Source organism: Dendrobates tinctorius, unplaced genomic scaffold (assembly GCF_039654945.1).
Source record: "Dendrobates tinctorius isolate UK_male_01 unplaced genomic scaffold, ASM3965494v1 ptg000070l, whole genome shotgun sequence".
NCBI classification, from domain to species: Eukaryota; Metazoa; Chordata; class Amphibia; order Anura; family Dendrobatidae; genus Dendrobates; species Dendrobates tinctorius.
The window spans coordinates 53,244,544-53,261,084 of NW_027361738.1; the positions used below are offsets into that span (position 1 = coordinate 53,244,544).

Sequence of the window (16,541 nt, forward strand, 5' to 3'; positions counted from 1 at the left end):
GGGACATCAGACACTGGAGCAGCATTTACAGGGCCCATTATACACTGGTGAATTAGAAATGGAGCCCATTATATATGGAGCATTTTTAGGGCCCATCATATACTGGAGCATCATCCATGAGGCCCATCATTTACTGGAACATTCCAAATGGGGGACATCAGACACTGGGGCAGCATTTACAGGGCCCATTATACACTGGAGAATTAGAAATGGAGTCCATTATATATGGAGCATTTTTAGGGCCCATCATACACTGGAGCATCATCCATGAGGCCCATCATATACTGGAGCATTCCAAATGGGGGACATCAGACACTGGAGCAGCATTTCCAGGGCCCATTATACACTGGAGTATTAGAAATGGAGCCCATTATATATGGAGCATTATTCGGGCCCATCATATACTGGAGCATCATCCATGAGGCCCATCATATACTGGAGCATTCCAAATGGGGGACATCAGACACTGGGGCAGCATTTACAGGGCCCATTATACACTGGAGAATTAGAAATGGAGCCCATTATATATGGAGCATTATTAGGGCCCATCATACACTGGAGTATCATCCATGAGGCCCATCATATACTGGAGCATTCCAAATGGGGGACATCAGACACTGGAGCAGCATTTATGGGACCCATTATACACTGGAGCATTAGAAATGGAGCCCACTATATATGGATCATTATTAGGGCCCATCATACACTGGAGCATCGTCCACAGGGACCATCATGTACTGTAGCATTATGTGGAGCTCATCATATACTGTATGGAACATTATATGTGACCAATTATTCTGTATGGTGAAATATATGTGGCTCATTATTCTCTATGGCGCACAAAGTGGGTGGCCATAATATTGTCTGGAGTAATATACTGTCCATTTTTTGAGCTATTGTAGAATTTAAAATAGATGAGTCATGTCATGTAAGCAGTGAAGTATTTGTCATTGTACTATATCTATATTTCTGTGCTGTATCGGAGCATCTTGAGTTGTAGTATGTGTTAAAGGGGCGCACTGACACTCTTTGGCCCAGGGCACACGAAAACCTGGAGTCAGCCCTACCCCCCCCACATCTTTAGCCAAATAACCCCCAGTTTTCAATGCGTAACTATTATTATGAAGTAAATTAAGGTTGACAAGCTTCAGTAATAAGAATTGATGTTTTTGGCATTGAAATGGGCACTGTAGGTGTGTTTACTGCCCTCCACTCCCTGCCGACTTTGCTTCCCCATTGACTTGCAATGGGTTTCGTGTTTCAGTCGACCTCTGACTTTTCCCTATAGTCCGCCGATTTCATTAGACCCGACTTTTGTGAAAGTCGGGTTTCATGAAACCCGACTCGACCCTAAAAAAGGCAAAGTCGCTCATCTCTATGGCTAACAAATTATAGTGAATGATGTTAGAAAACAAGCTTTCGAGACAACTTACGTCATCAGGCTGATATAGCAAAATATTTACATGTAAATCTATCACACATAAGAAATATTCCCACTGCCTCTCCATTTGAAACTAAAACCCTAATTTAATTTCCGTGGTTCATCTTTAGGAGGCATCACCCATTCCAACTCATGAATAAATATCTTCTTAAATGTTGCACGAGTCTCTCACATCAACACCCGCTGGCACCCAGGACTGGAGCTGTGACTGCATAGAAATACATTCAGCCGAAGCTCCGGTCCTGAGTGCCGGCGGCAGTGGCGGGTGTTGATGCGAGAGACTCGTGAGAGTTTCTCGCATCACACACAATAGTGTAATTCCGGCCTTACAATTACAGAGTAACACTTAAAGGGAATCGGTAAGCAGGATTTTGCTATTTAATCTGAAAGCAGCATAATGTTGGTTTAGAGACCCTGAGTCCAGTGATGTATCACTTAGCTTACTGGGTGCAGCGGTTGTGATAGAATGTGTTTTTATTGCAACAGACGTAGCAGAGCTCGGAATGCTGAGCTCTGTATAATTCTGCCCATACCACTGATTGCCAGCTTTCTGTGCACACTGTATATTAATAAAAAGTTGCTAATCTGTTTTGGGTGCGGGGCGGACTACAAGGCACAAAGATCTTAGTCTTCTAGTGATAATCTCTTGCTGATAAAACACTTATTGCGTTAAAACAGCAAAATACAGCCTAGTAAGTGACACATCACTGGAATCAGAGTGTCTGCCTTTACATCATGCTGCTCTTAGATTATGTAGAAAAATTCTGTTGACAGATTCCCATCAATAACAGTACTAGTTACAGTGCATCATATAACTCACAGTGAGAGAGCCCCTATTACAGTGACAATCACCGTGGTCCCATTAGTTACCCCTCTATAACATGAAAGGAAAATCAGTAATAACATCACAAATGCTTCAACAAAGTGTCCGATAAAGAGTGAGAATCCTGCATATTAACGAGCTGGAAAGAATCTTCTGTTACCCACTGTAAGCTGAAGTGGATCAGAGGGGGTCGCCGCTCCAGCCCCCTATACTTCTTATGTAGGCTTTAAGTATGAAGGGAATGAGGAAAGTTTATTGAAAAAAAATTAGGTCAGTTGGCATTGAAGTTTAAACCCCTTCAAAAAAGTCTGTTCCTGTCTGGCGTTGGATCTGTTAGGGGAAGTCCTTGGGCAGGGATACAACAACCTGATTTTTCACCTGAGATGTTGGAAATAATGCCCTAAGCACCGGTCCGCAATAACCCTGAGGTTACGTGTTTCTATTGACAGGCCTGGGTGTATTCAACCACTTTCTCAAGACTGAAAATGTATATGACATTTTTTTCTCCTATTCATTGTAGCTACATTGTGTTTCCAAACAATGTAAGAAGACAGTGGGCATCCAATAAGGCCACCTAGGAAGTATAAACAAAAATACAGCTAATAAACAAATTACACAATGAGGACTAACAGTTATTTAAAAAATAATTAAAATATACCAGTAATTTATCTTCTAAAGACTTCAACTAATTAGTTAAACAAAAGCAAAGACTACTACAGCTTTTTTATATTACATAGTGCAGCATAGTCTATTATTAAAAATAATATATTGGTAGATGCAGACGACCCCGTCCACCCAGGGCAACACAAATCTTTTTGCTCAATTCAATAGAAACCTGAAAGAGTTTATTAGTTTGTAAATTGAAGAAATGTTCGATTTTCTAAAAATAGAACTAACAATTCTTATAATTACAAGTTACCAAATAGTCTAAAATTGAGGAGACTAACTGCATGTGTTATTGGTACTTTTTGAGCCAAACGTTTTATGTGCTCCCCTTTACAGAGGTTTTCCAATCAACAAAAACAACTTGCCAGCGGTAATTTTCTATAAAGTAGGGAAAAATATGATACCTACCTTTTTAAGTCATCTACTTGTAGCTCAAAAACAATATTATATATGGACAGTATATATATATATATATATTTATATATGTGCCTATCGTCTGTACAAGTCCTCTCTGAAATGTAAAGTGCTGCGGAATATGTCGGCGCTATAGAAATAGCATTTATTATTATTAATATTATTATAATAAAAGGCTGAATGGAAAAAAAATTATCAGGTCAATTGTATGAACCGAAGCAAAAAACAATTCAGATAGCTAGAACATGAATTATTAAGGAATTTTAGATGAGATTAAAAGGGGGATTATGGAACTTTGTGATACAAGTAGTTAGATAGGACTCTGGTGTTCCTCTATGACCATTCCATTCAGAATTCCATCACAGAATGCAGCCTGTGATGTCACAAAACACCATCAGATTCTGATTCCTTTAACTGAACAGCTTGGAGATTAGAAGATGCAGTGACAAGAAAGGCCACCATATGGATTCTGAGAAAAGCTTTTACACCAGCTACCTGGAAGACAAAATGAACCCTGTGGCTTCCACCGTCTTTAATGAGCTCAGAATGGAGGGCAAGTTGTGTGACATTGTTATCAAAGTTAGTGGTGTAGAGTTCAATGCTCATAAGAACATCCTATGTGGCTGCAGTCCGTACTTTAGGTCAGTGTTTATGATGCTCAAAGGGAAATTTAAATGTATGAAAATGCTCACAATTGGCTGTAAGCTCGAATTGTATGGATATTCAAGGGATTTTCCAAAATTAAATATTTAATCAATTTGAGACCCTCACTAAATAACAGAACTCACGGGCCCTTTCATGTACATTAAGAGGGTCAAATCGATCTAGAATGCCTTCAGACTCTAGTGTCACCTTAAAAACACCAAACATTGACATCATAAGGAAAGGCCAGAAATTCTAGAAGACCCCTTTAACTAGAGATGGGTGAAATTGGCAAAAATGTAAAATTTGCATCTTTGCTTGAATTTCTTCAGGAAATTTGATTTGTGTGAAATTTGAGCTATGTGAATGGAATGAGAATTATTATGCTTTGGGTTTTCTGCAGGCACCAAAACATAATAAAAATAAGTTAAAAAAGGAATAAAAAATATATACTTACCCAGCCCTGTCTGATCACGACATTATGGGGCCTAGTCACCACAGAAGTTGCTGAAGATGATGTTTGTGGAAAATGTTAAAGATAGTACAGCCCCAGAAGACTCCAAAGATGGTCTAATGAAGACTGGACCAGATAAGGGCTGTGCGTCAGGATATGTAAGGGCCGGGTGTGTATATTTTTTTAACCTCTTCCTGGTTATTTATAATCTAAAAAATGGTGGCTGGACAGACAACATTTTGCTGGATTGACCCAAAGAGAATTCTGGATATCTGGATTTGGGCAATTGTTTGCTAAAATTTGAGGCAAATTCAATTCACCTAAAATCAAGGTTTTAACTTTTAAGGGGGTTTTACACATAGCGATATCGCTAGTAATATCGCTATAACGTCCCCGATTTTGTGACGTAATAGCGATATTTCTAGCGATATCGCTATGTGTGATACTTACCTCTGACTGGCTCCCCCGCTGTCTGTCGCTGATCGCGCGAGATCGGCCGGCTTCATTTCTCGTCGGGTGCTTCCTGTGGCACCGACGAGCGACGTGTGGAGGCGGGGGGAGACGTCAAAATCGCCGCGTCTGAAAGGTAAGTATCGTCCGCTGTATCGCTGCTGCATCACTGTGAGATCTGCCTGTGTGGCAGCTCACTAGCGATCATTTAGCGATGCACCAGCGATCCTGACCAGGTCGTATCGTGGTCGGGATCACTGGTGCATCGCTAAATGTAAAAGGGCCTTTAATCTATATCGTTCCATTTAATAGTTTCTTGTAGGTAAATGCACTTCTCACCTAGATAATGCTTTTATCTCTATCTTATTTCTAATTGCAGAGCATTGTTCACAAATAGCTGGAAGAACAGTGAAGAGAAGGTACATGACATTTCTGGCTTCTCTCCAGAGATAATGAAATTGGTTCTAGAGTATGCCTACACATGGACTGTCCCAATCAATGCCGACAATGTGGAAAATCTCTTCATTGCGGCAGATTATTTCAACATTCTAGGTCTTCTTCAACTTTGCTCTGATTTCATGATAAACCAACTGTGTCCAGAAAATAGTCTTGGTATCTACAAGTTTACCGACTATTACTATTGCCCCAAGCTTCACCAGAAGGCATATGCTTACATCTTGCATAACTTTGAAAATATAATGAAGACCTCAGATGAGTTTCTTGAACTGTCACCTACTGAATTGAAAGGTCTTTTAGAGAACGATGAACTTAATGTTAAACAGGAGGAAGCTGCATTTGAAGCTATCATAAAGTGGATCAATCATAACCCTGCAAGCCGGCAAGAGTATATCTCAGTTCTTCTTCCAGAGGTAATGCTGAATTTTGATCATGAAGTCCTCACCTAGAGTTAAAAGTATTCTGAACAAAAGCTGATTGAAACATGTAGCTGATATCAGTGAAGGTCTGATCATTGGTTCAGAAGAAGAAAAACGTGCTGTTGAATGTTTGTTTTTTTACTAAGTACTATGCACCTACACCAATGCTTTGTGTTCACATTCGGGCTTAGATAGAAAGATAGATAGAAATATATTGCACAAATTTTTGCATAGAACAGTAGATGTGTTTGATTTCACATTGTTCTCGTTGCCTTTATCATAATTTTTTATTGTTTTTTGAGATACAATTGGTTCTCTTTTTTAAAGCACACCTGTTTTCTCACCTGACTTCAAAATAAGCTTTCATGTGTGTGTATATTAGAAAAACAAATATTATTTCTGGCTATTATATGATTTTTATCCTGCATTTTCACAAGTTTTCCCATCTGTAAATTCCAGTTGTCCATGAGCTAGTGGGATTACACTAGCTGCTATGATGTCTCCTATACATGGTACATGGTGACAAGAGAGACAATACGGGCTCATGTTCCCTATCACTTTGTAGAATGTAGACAGAAGCTGCAGCATCATCGAGGACATTATATAGCAGTAGAGAGCAGTGTAGCTGTGAATCCATTACAAGGGGGGAGGGGGATAAAACGCTTACTACAAAGAAGCAGCACCTCTTTCTTTCATTCTGTTCCACACCCTTTCTCCCTCTCTCCCCTCAATAGACTTAATAGACCGCTGTATTTTGATCCCTTGATGAACTGACAATCTTTTGATTGAGACAGATTTTTTTCTGCGAGAGTTACAAGTTCAGGAGGCAGAGGGTATTACACAAGGCTAATAGGTGGAGAAAAAGGCATATTTATTTGACAAAATGTTACAAAGTTTCTTGTGTTACTGATTTATTAACAGCTTTTTTAAACAACATTAACCATTACATTTCTTTCCAGGTTCGCTTTGCCTTTATGACTGCCGAATATTATCGCAACAATGTTAAATCCAACATCTATATAAGAGACAATGAAATGTGCAAACCTATTCTAAAAAATGCTTTCAAAGCCATGTATAACCTCAATGCTAATGGCTCCTCAAACATTATGAGCATACCCCGTCTTCCTTATGCAATCTTGCTTGCCATTGGTGGTTGGAGTGGAGGTGGACCAACCAATGCCATGGAATCATATGATGCTCATGCTGACAAATGGATCAATCTTACATGTGAAGAGCAAAGTCCAAGAGCTTATCATGGAACAGCATACTTAAAGGGCTATGTGTACCTTATTGGTGGATTTGATGGCGTGGAATATTTTAGCAATGTAAACCGTTTTAACCCAGTCGAGAAAACATGGAAGCAAGTAGCACCGATGCATTCAAAGAGATGTTATGTCAGTGTCACAATTCTGGATGAAAACATCTATGGAATGGGAGGCTTTGATGGCTATTTTCGTCTAAACACTGCTGAACAATACGAGCCAGAAACCAACCAATGGAGTTTGATTGCCCCTATGAATGAGCAAAGAAGTGATGCAAGTGCCACCACACTTAATGATAAGGTAAGGAGATATTCCTCTTAACTAGAGATAAGCGGATCATGTGAAATTCAAATTTGACATCTTATTCTAAATTTTCCCAAAAGGTTAGATTTTTAAATTCGCCTTGAATCTCGATATTGCAAAATACCTAATTGCTTGAAAATAACATGTATGACACTTGGAGGTCTGCTAGGACTGTTTTAAACCCCTATTGAGTTCTTTAATGCAAATACTGCCCTATTAATGTCACACACACACACTCATGGATGTAGATTTTTCTCTGAAAAGCTCCAGAATTTCAGAGAAAACAGAATTCAAAGATCCAGCCCGCAGAGACGAGACTGGTCCGACCACTGCTCTCTTCAGTGTCCTAGTTAACTGATAGGTCTCTCCCATATGTGTACCTTGGGAGAGGCCTGTCAATCACCTAGATTGGTTAATATTTTAAACCTGACCTATAATTATGCAACCTGGCTTTGATAGAACAGTCCATGGCTTGAGCAGCATGGATCAACAGACAGGTTCCCTTTATTACACCAAGAAGCAACACACTTGATGGTTACTTCCTTATTCTTGTTCTCTAAGGCTGTGTGCCCACGTTGCGTTTTTGCCTTGTTTTTGCCGCAGCGGAAATGTTTAAAAACGCATTCCCATGCAATCCTATGGGATTCCGCAATTGCTGTGCCCAGGCTGCGGATTTTTCCGCTGCGGAATCGCACAGCGGTAAAATCCGCAGCATGTCCATTAATTTTGTGGAATCTCAGCGACTATGCTTGACAAGTGTGACCAACCTGTCAATCGCTTTTCCAAGCGATGCTTTAAATCGCTTGGAAAAGCGCTAGCATTCTGCAAGCTAAAAAAGCTTGCAAAACGCTTGTGTTTTGCGGGAAAATGCATGTGAATTCCGCATGTGTTTTACCCGCAGCAGGGAGTTGCATTTCTGCAATGTGGGCACATAGCCTAACTCTACTATTCTTTTGAGGTGCAAGTACATTTTGGTAGCTCCTTCTTCTTTATGTATAAAAAATTGTACGTATAAAATTTATGTGTATTTATGTCTATTATTTTTTCACAGATCTATATATGTGGAGGATTCAATGGGAACGAGTGCTTGTTCACTGCTGAGATGTACAGCCTTGATACCATGCAGTGGACTACAATATCTCCAATGAGGAGCCGACGTAGTGGAGTAGGAGTTGCCGCCTATGGCGAAAAAGTATATGTGGTATGGAGGTCTTTATATTTAAAACCTGTTATTAATGGACAGGAGGCAAATCCCAAAAATGTACAAGCTAACCAATTCATCAATCAGAATTTTATAATTCTAGAACATATTCCTCCCTTTGAAAACAATGGCCTCGATTCATCATTAGCATTTTTTAAGTCACTTTTCATTTTTGTCTTGTGGTATTAGCCGTTTTTGGTGCCAAATTCATCAGAAGGGCCTACACGATTAATGAATTTGTTGCAAAGTTAACAATGAGCTTTCTTCCTGTCTTGAACCATTTGTACGTCTTTTGACACTAAAATTTGCATGATGTCACAAAAGAAATCACAATTATTGAGCAAAAATACTGGCATACTGAAAATGTGTAACACAAGTACTTGGATGCAGTGACACAGAGGCACGGAGCAGGGATTAACTATTATTTACTTAATTAACAGTAATAAACTCCTCTCTGGGAGATAACAGGGAAAAAGGGGATGCAGGGGAAACAGTATAACTGCTTGATATGGGGGAAAATTTGCATATTTTCTTTTTATTTACACATACAATTTTGTCCGTAGCATCTATTGTGTTCCGTGGCGGAGAAAAAAAATTAGGCTTTATGAAGATGGCATGGGCCGTGCCTGCGCAGTAGCATTGTCAGCGCCATGTTGATGGAGCCTAATTGTTTTTCCTAATTATAATAATCTTTATTTATATAGCGCCAGCATATTCCGTGGCGCTTTACAATTCAAATGTTGCCGGCACCTGTGCAGTACCATCTATCTCATTCCATTGGCTGCTACTGCACTGGTGCCCTTTTTTTTCTGTCAAATTGGCATCGGCGGTAGCGCCAGCGTATTAGCATCTACCTACCTGCCCACAGGCCACCCTGCAGCACAAACATGTTCCTGATCATAGAGACACAGAGAGAGACAAACTGTACTTTAGGGTGGGCCTGTGGTCAGGTCTTTCCTTGGTTTCTCTGGCTAAGAGCAGCAAGATAAGACTCTGCCTATAGTCCCACCCCAGAGCACGGGTATATCATTAGCTGAAAACACTCATTTCACAAGAACCACAAGACAAATTTCTTCACCCCAGGCATCATTTTAAACAGTTTAACAGCGGCAACCTGACAGTGTCTGTAGTTTACTTAGCAAAATCCTACTGACAGGTTTGCTTTAATCTTTACATCAGCTTCTGCAGTCCTCTCATTTACTTATTTGACAATGTGAGCATGATTTTCATTTTCCAGATGTTTTCAGCTAATTCATCATTAAAGAATTTTTGCAATGTTGCTACATGTTTGTGCAATTCTCCTTCAATGTCCTAGTGTAGTGCATAATCTGTATTTCTTTTCTTTGTTTTTGCATGATTAAAGACTAACATGCAACATTTTAAAGCTTATCGAAAGTATTGTGTAACATTTTACACAAAGATGGTGCAAGCAAAGCAGTAGGTAAAAAATAGCACCTTTAAATTTGCACCAAACTCATCAAACATTGTGAACAATTTTGATGAATTTAGCACTAAATCCACCAGCATATAAAAGATACAAAATGAAAAAAACTGAGTGATGAATCAGAGTCCCACGCTGTCAATCTGGGCTTGAAAAAGTCTGCCTAATACCCAAAATGTTGCCTTCTTTTGTGATTGTATTTGTCTCTTCTTTCAAGCACATCTATTGGATTCCACTGTATGATCTAAGTCACATAGGGATCTTATATAAAGAGGGTGCTCCCATGTTACATAAATCATCATCTTGACTGAAGGTTCACCAATCCAACAGGGCAGAAGATTTGCTCTCATTAGATGAACAACCACTGTGGGGCCACACATGAAACCATGTACACTCATGGTCAAAATTGTTGGTACCTCTCATGTAATGACAGAAAAACCCACAATGGTGACAGAAATAACTTGAATCTGACAAAAGTAATAATAAATAAAAAATCCATGAAAATGAATAAATGAAAGTCAGACATTGCTTTTCATCCATGCTTCCACAGAAATTAAACAAAAATAAAATTCATGAAATATGCCTGGACAGAAATGATGGTACCCTTAACTTAATATTTTGTTGCACAACCTTTTGAGGCAATCACTGCAATCAAACGATTCCTGTAACTTTCAGTGAGACGTCTGCACCTCTCGACAGATATTTTGGCCCACTCCTCAAGAGCAAACTGCTCCAGTTGTCTTGCGTATGAAGGTTGCCTCCTCCTGATGGCATGCTTCAGCTCTTTCCAAAGATGCTCACTAGGATTTAGGTCAGGGCTCATAGAAGGCCGCTTCAGAATAGTGTGTATAGCCTATTCTAAATACATAAAAATGTGGCATTGTAGAATAAGACCCCACAATAACCAGAAGAAGCCGAAATAGTCAAATCAAATAATCTTTATTTTATTTTTCAGGTAGGAGGTTTTGATGGAACAAATCGTCTAAGAAGTGCAGAGGCTTACAACCCTGTTGACAACACTTGGCGTGGGGTACCAAGCATGCACACACCACGTAGCAACTTTGGACTAGAAGTAATAGATGACCTTCTTTTTATTATAGGTGGATTCAATGGATTTACCACCACATTCAATGTTGAATGTTATGATGAAACAGCAAATGAATGGTTTGATGTCTGTGGTATGAATATCTACCGCAGCGCCTTAAGTTGTTGTGTGGTCCCTGGCCTCATCAATGTCCGAGACTATGTAGCCTGCCGAGACATTGACTCCAGAGATGAGGTCAGAGCGTCCTCCTCTACGAGTTAACCACCAGTATGATGTGTTATTTTTAGGACAACTCCATACAAAACCTTCAAGTATTGTCCACCCGACCAGCAAATAATAAAAATTCAACAAACTTAACTGAAATAGTTTTTCTACTGCAGTTCATTTTCCGGAAAATGTTAAGCACAAACATCTGAGATGGATAAATGGGATGACTGGTAAATATTAGCCAGGGGGCATGCAGCAGTATTAGCATGAGGATGCATCCATGCATGTGACATCTCTTAGAGCTGTCCGATTTTTGTTCTCTGACAGCACCTAGATTCAAAGAATTTCATTGATCCATACACATATTAGTATTAAAAACAGATCAATATCTGTGGAATGCAGAACATTTCCTATTCTCATCTGTTTTGGGGATCAGATTTGGCTATTAAAGTCTATGGGGATCTGTGAGAAAGTCTATGGGAATCCGTGAGACTTAGATGAACTAGGAAGACACTGTACTTCAGCTTTTCATCCTAGTTTCATCCATTTTTAATTGATACATTCTTTAGACTCAATGGATAAAAGCTTCTAATAGTGTGGGGAAGGTGACTTGACGAATGGACTTGACTGGAAGTAGGAGGGAACGGTTGGTGCACTATGGATGGAGATTGACAAGGACAGCAGGGTGATAGCTGGGAAAGACAGACAAGAGAGTGCAGTGCCTAGAAATGACCACAAGATGGCAGGGGGGAGTAGTTCAGGACTCAACAGCAGCTTAGGGCTTGAGAAACACTTAGCCATGGGGGGCGGGGAGATAGGAACCCAGGGGGGGAATTCCTGGTGAGAGAGGGGATAAATAGGACTGGTTGGGGTTCCAGGCAGGCTAGTCCCGATAGGAGAACAGTGAAGAGCTCGACCAAGGGACTGACAGAAAAGAGAGGGGGGTGGCCCTGACCCAACGTACCGCAGGAAAGAAGAGGCCCTGGGGGTACCGATAGGACGACGACCTCGAGCAGGTGAAGCGCTGGCAGTAGATTGGTGTTGGACAGCCCCAGTGAAAGATCCACGAGGGACGTTACTTCGACTGGAGGAAAGGTGCAGGTACCCGGGCCTGGAGGCGGAGAACTGTAAAGAGGCTGCGGTGCGTGGTTGTGGTCGTCAGGAGAACGACGAATAAAATCCGGAACTGTTGCAACTGAACTCTGCCTCCATCTTGTCCTTGCTTTGCCTGGTGTCTGTGTCGTCCGGACGTGGTAAGCAGTGGACCACCCCCCAACTCAGCCCCCACCACATTTGGCGTAGTCGGCAGGATCGCCGCCGCTAATACGACATCTTCCGTGGCAGGCCTGCGCCAGAAGGACTCCAAAAGAACTGTTCACCTGTGGATTACAAATACCTGTGGATTACAAAAAACTGCTCACTTGTGGATTATAATTTGGAGACTTGGTTCCGATTCATCACTTGTCATCAGAGGATCCGGTGTGGTACCAGAAGCGATCAACTTGGCTGTGGTGCTCCAACGCCAGGAAGAGGACCTGGTGTTTGCAGTTATTCTGGATGGACAGGAGGAGCGACTGCGGGCCCTGCGGGAGCAGCCGCCGAAGACATCGCCTGGGAGCCTCCATGCGGGACCCACGAACCTGGAGGCTGGCCCTGCCGGACGGCAGGGTGAAGATCGGAGGTTGCGGGAGGAGTCGCGGGGTGACCTGTCAGAGGCCGCGGTGCTGGGGAAGGTGAGAGATCCCCCGGCCCAGCCGGCGGCTCCGCGGCCAGCCCCCACCAGAATAGTCTACCCACTTCACTGGAAAAAACTGGATCAGAAATAAATTGACACATCTTCAAAGCAATTGGGATCTTAAGAAAACTGAGAATAAAACTGGTTTGTTTCTTTGGATGGTAACACTCATACATATGTGTGATAGTAACTAAAAATGGATGTATTTACATATACAATAAAATCACAGAATTCCCAAGCACTACATTTTGTATTTATTTTCAGAAAATGAGAAATGGTCAAAATAAATATAAATGCAGCGCTTGCAGACCTCAAATAATGCTAATAAAACAAGTTCATAATAATTTAGAAACAACAATACTAGTGTTTTAACTCAGGAAGAGTTCAGAAATCAATATTTTGTGGAATAACCATGATTTTTAATCACAGCTTTCATGTGTCTTGGCATGCTTTCCACCAGTCTTTCACACTGCTTTTGAGAGACCTTATGCCACTCCTAGTACAAAACTTTAAGCAGTTTTTTTTTTGATGGCTTTTGAATATACATTTTCTGCTTGATTAAATTCCAGAGGTTTTCAATGGGGTTCAGGTCTGGAGATTGGGCTGGCCATGACAGGGATTTGATGTGGTAGTCCTTCATCTACTCATTGATTGACCTAGCTGTGTGGCATGGCGCATTGTCTTGCTGGAAAAACCAGGACTGTCCATACCTTATAAACACGCCTCTCTCCCTCTTTCCCGTTGCAAAGAAAGACACTAGCACACACTCTTTAATGTAACAAAATTTTATTGGAGAGTAACCAGTCACAACACTCTCTTCTTTTAACACCCATTGTTGGAGGGGTAAGGTCGCAGCACTTCAAAATAACCATCGGAAAATTGTGGGGATATGTCACCGGACTCCCGGCACATGTTATCCATTCTTCCTTTTCCACCAAGGAGTAGCAACCACCTCAATGAGCTATGACCCCCCCAAAGGATTGCCTCCTCAATACCGTCCTGCAAACCGGACAGGAAAATATTCAAACCCTCGTCCGTTAGATGTACTCCATCCGGACGCAGGAGCATGGCATTATTACCCTCTAACTGTCTGTGCCGTACCACAAGGCCTCCAATAAAATGTACAAAACGCGATATTCGCAGATTTAATGCTCTTCTGGCCCTTTCGATCCCAGCCCAATCTCTGGCGCCACGCCACAGCACTCTAGGAATTATTGCGGACCAAACCATGACCAACTGGGAAAAAAAATAGGAAACTTATCCATATCTGCTCGCATTAACATTAAAAGCTCCATCAGATGTATGGACCCCAAATCATTTACCCTGCATGCAATACCAGAATAACCGGGGAGGCCACGATTCTCACTATTTGCACCAATTTCACCTGTGACCTCAATAATCCCCTAATACCTCTCCAATTTACTTCCGCATTATAAAAACCCAGAGACCTCCCCCCAGGGCGCAACTTAGCCCTCTGCTCGGCCCAAAAAACATACGAATGTTCTAATATCCACTCGGTCTGGCACCACCTGAAATGACAAGAGAATTAGAAAAATACTTCCACAGACATATTATAAAGTTAACAATTCCGGCCTAATATACTTGAAAAAACACGCAGAATGCCACCTTCCTATCTTCATTATTTCTTCTTCCTTGAGGCCCGCGCGAGCTGCTTCTGTTGCTGCGCCAATTCTGAATGAATGCATACTGAACTCCCCCAGAGGGAGGCCCAAGCGTGACAAAATACGATGCAACACCGCCAGGAACTGAAATCTAGTTAGCGAGGACCCGTCCGCATGCGCAAAAAAACAAATGACTGCTTGGCCTTACCTCCAAATACCTTGTTACCAACGCGACGGGGCATATAGGGCTCAGGATAGACCATAGCGAGAACCATAACCCGCTACCCATAGGATCAGTTTTAGACCGCTGAATCTGAATGTAAATACCCCTGTTGCACCGAGATACGTCACTGCTCTGCAAACCACTGGGTATCCTTGAGGACGTAGCCACTAGCTCACTGATGCGCAGAGCCCCAAAAAAGGCAACACCAAATGCTGTTTCGAAAGGAGAGCTGCAGACTGCATTTGTACACCCAATAATTCTACCCAACAATGAAAAAGAAATAGGACGCCTTACCTGAACCGGTACCCACGATCTTTCCCACCCCTTTAAAGTCTGGCACAAAATAAAACATTTTGTAACATATTCCCAACCCCGAAACTTGAAATGAAAAGCCAAACCTGATAACCTATTTCTCGCCAACGTTGCAGAGAGGCCCATTGCATGTAAATGTTGAATGTGCAACACCATCACTTCCAACCTTGATTCGTTAGAAAAACCCACCGGAAGGTCACCCACGAATCCCAACCACTCATGCCAAGCCTTACCGTATATATTCCATGTCGACTAAGCAACCGAAGCCTGAACCAATGGCGTTAGGAGGTTCCCGGAATTTCCCAAAGGTACTGAGCTCCCGAAATTTCTGAAAGTCAAAACGTGACAATAAATCAGCCATAGTATTTTCCATACCTGGCACATGCCGCACCCGGAACTAAATATTCCAATGCAAACATTTTAATACCAAGAACCAAATCAATTTTATTACCGGAATGGAAGATGACGATAAGTGATTCAGTGCGTGAACCACGCTTTCATTGTCTGTCCAAAAACAAATGCCGGAATTCCGCAATTGCTGCTCCCAAATCCCCACCGCCACCACCAATGGAAAAAGCTCCAAAAGCGTAAGGTTTTTTTGTCCACTCCTATTTTACCCATTCCAACGGCCATCTCTCAGCGCACCACTGACTCCGGTAAATGACTCCAAAACCTGTGGAACCAGCCGCATCCGCAAACAATGATATCTCCTGACATGACTTCTCTGTCTCTTGAAAACATGTACACAAGTTATGCTTGATCAAGAAACTTCTCCATACCCTTAAGTCTTCCAACAAAGGAACCCCCAAACGCACCCTGTGGTGTGGCAATTTAATTCCTCGTGTTGCCATTGCCAACCGCCTTGAGAAAATTCTGCCCATTGGCATGACCCTACACGCGAACTCCAACAAACCCAAAAGGGATTGCATCTGAACCAACGTCACTTTTTTTCTTGATTAGAAACCATGTATCAAATCCACTAATTTTGAAATCAATCCAGAGGCAAACGAAACACCATTTCCACCGTGTCAACCTCAATTCCCAGAAAAGCAAGGCAGGTGACCGGACCAACCGTTTTCTTTTCACTTTGCAGTACTCCAAAATTGCTCATAATCTCTTTAAACTTATCCAAAACCTTGCTGCAGCCATCCGAATCCGCTGGGCCTACAAACAAAAAATCATCCAAATATTGTGTAATCCACTGCGAATCCGCTTCCTCCTTTATAACCCTTTCCAAGAAACTGCTGAATAACTCAAAATACCTACATGAAATGGCACAACCCATAGGAAGGCAAGTATCATAATAGGAACCATCCACAAAACAACCCAATAAATGATAACAATCCGGGTGAACAGGGAGCAGGCGAAAAGCAGATGCAATATCCGACTTGGACAATAATGCTCCCTGACCTGCCTGCCGCACCA

General features: G+C 41.6%; 1 protein-coding gene across 1 annotated transcript; it reads left to right on the forward strand.

The window, feature by feature from the left end:
* Window positions 1-3,806: 3,806 nt before the first annotated feature.
* On the forward strand, window positions 3,807-11,278 carry LOC141095942 (kelch-like protein 10). Its single transcript, XM_073582289.1, has 5 exons — window positions 3,807-3,985; window positions 5,270-5,759; window positions 6,725-7,327; window positions 8,382-8,531; window positions 10,928-11,278. The coding sequence occupies exons 1-5, from the start codon at window positions 3,807-3,809 to the stop codon at window positions 11,276-11,278; spliced, it is 1,773 nt and encodes a 590-aa protein (XP_073438390.1).
* Window positions 11,279-16,541: the final 5,263 nt, after the last annotated feature.

Bases quoted from the DNA above. Each gene is read 5' to 3' on its own strand.
- LOC141095942 (XM_073582289.1), top strand. From the start codon at position 3,807: ATGGATTCTGAGAAAAGCTTTTACACCAGCTACCTGGAAGACAAAATG. The intron at 7,328-8,381 runs GTAAGGAGATAT...ATTTTTTCACAG, and splicing joins CCACCACACTTAATGATAAG to ATCTATATATGTGGAGGATT. The intron at 8,532-10,927 runs GTATGGAGGTCT...TTTATTTTTCAG, and splicing joins ATGGCGAAAAAGTATATGTG to GTAGGAGGTTTTGATGGAAC.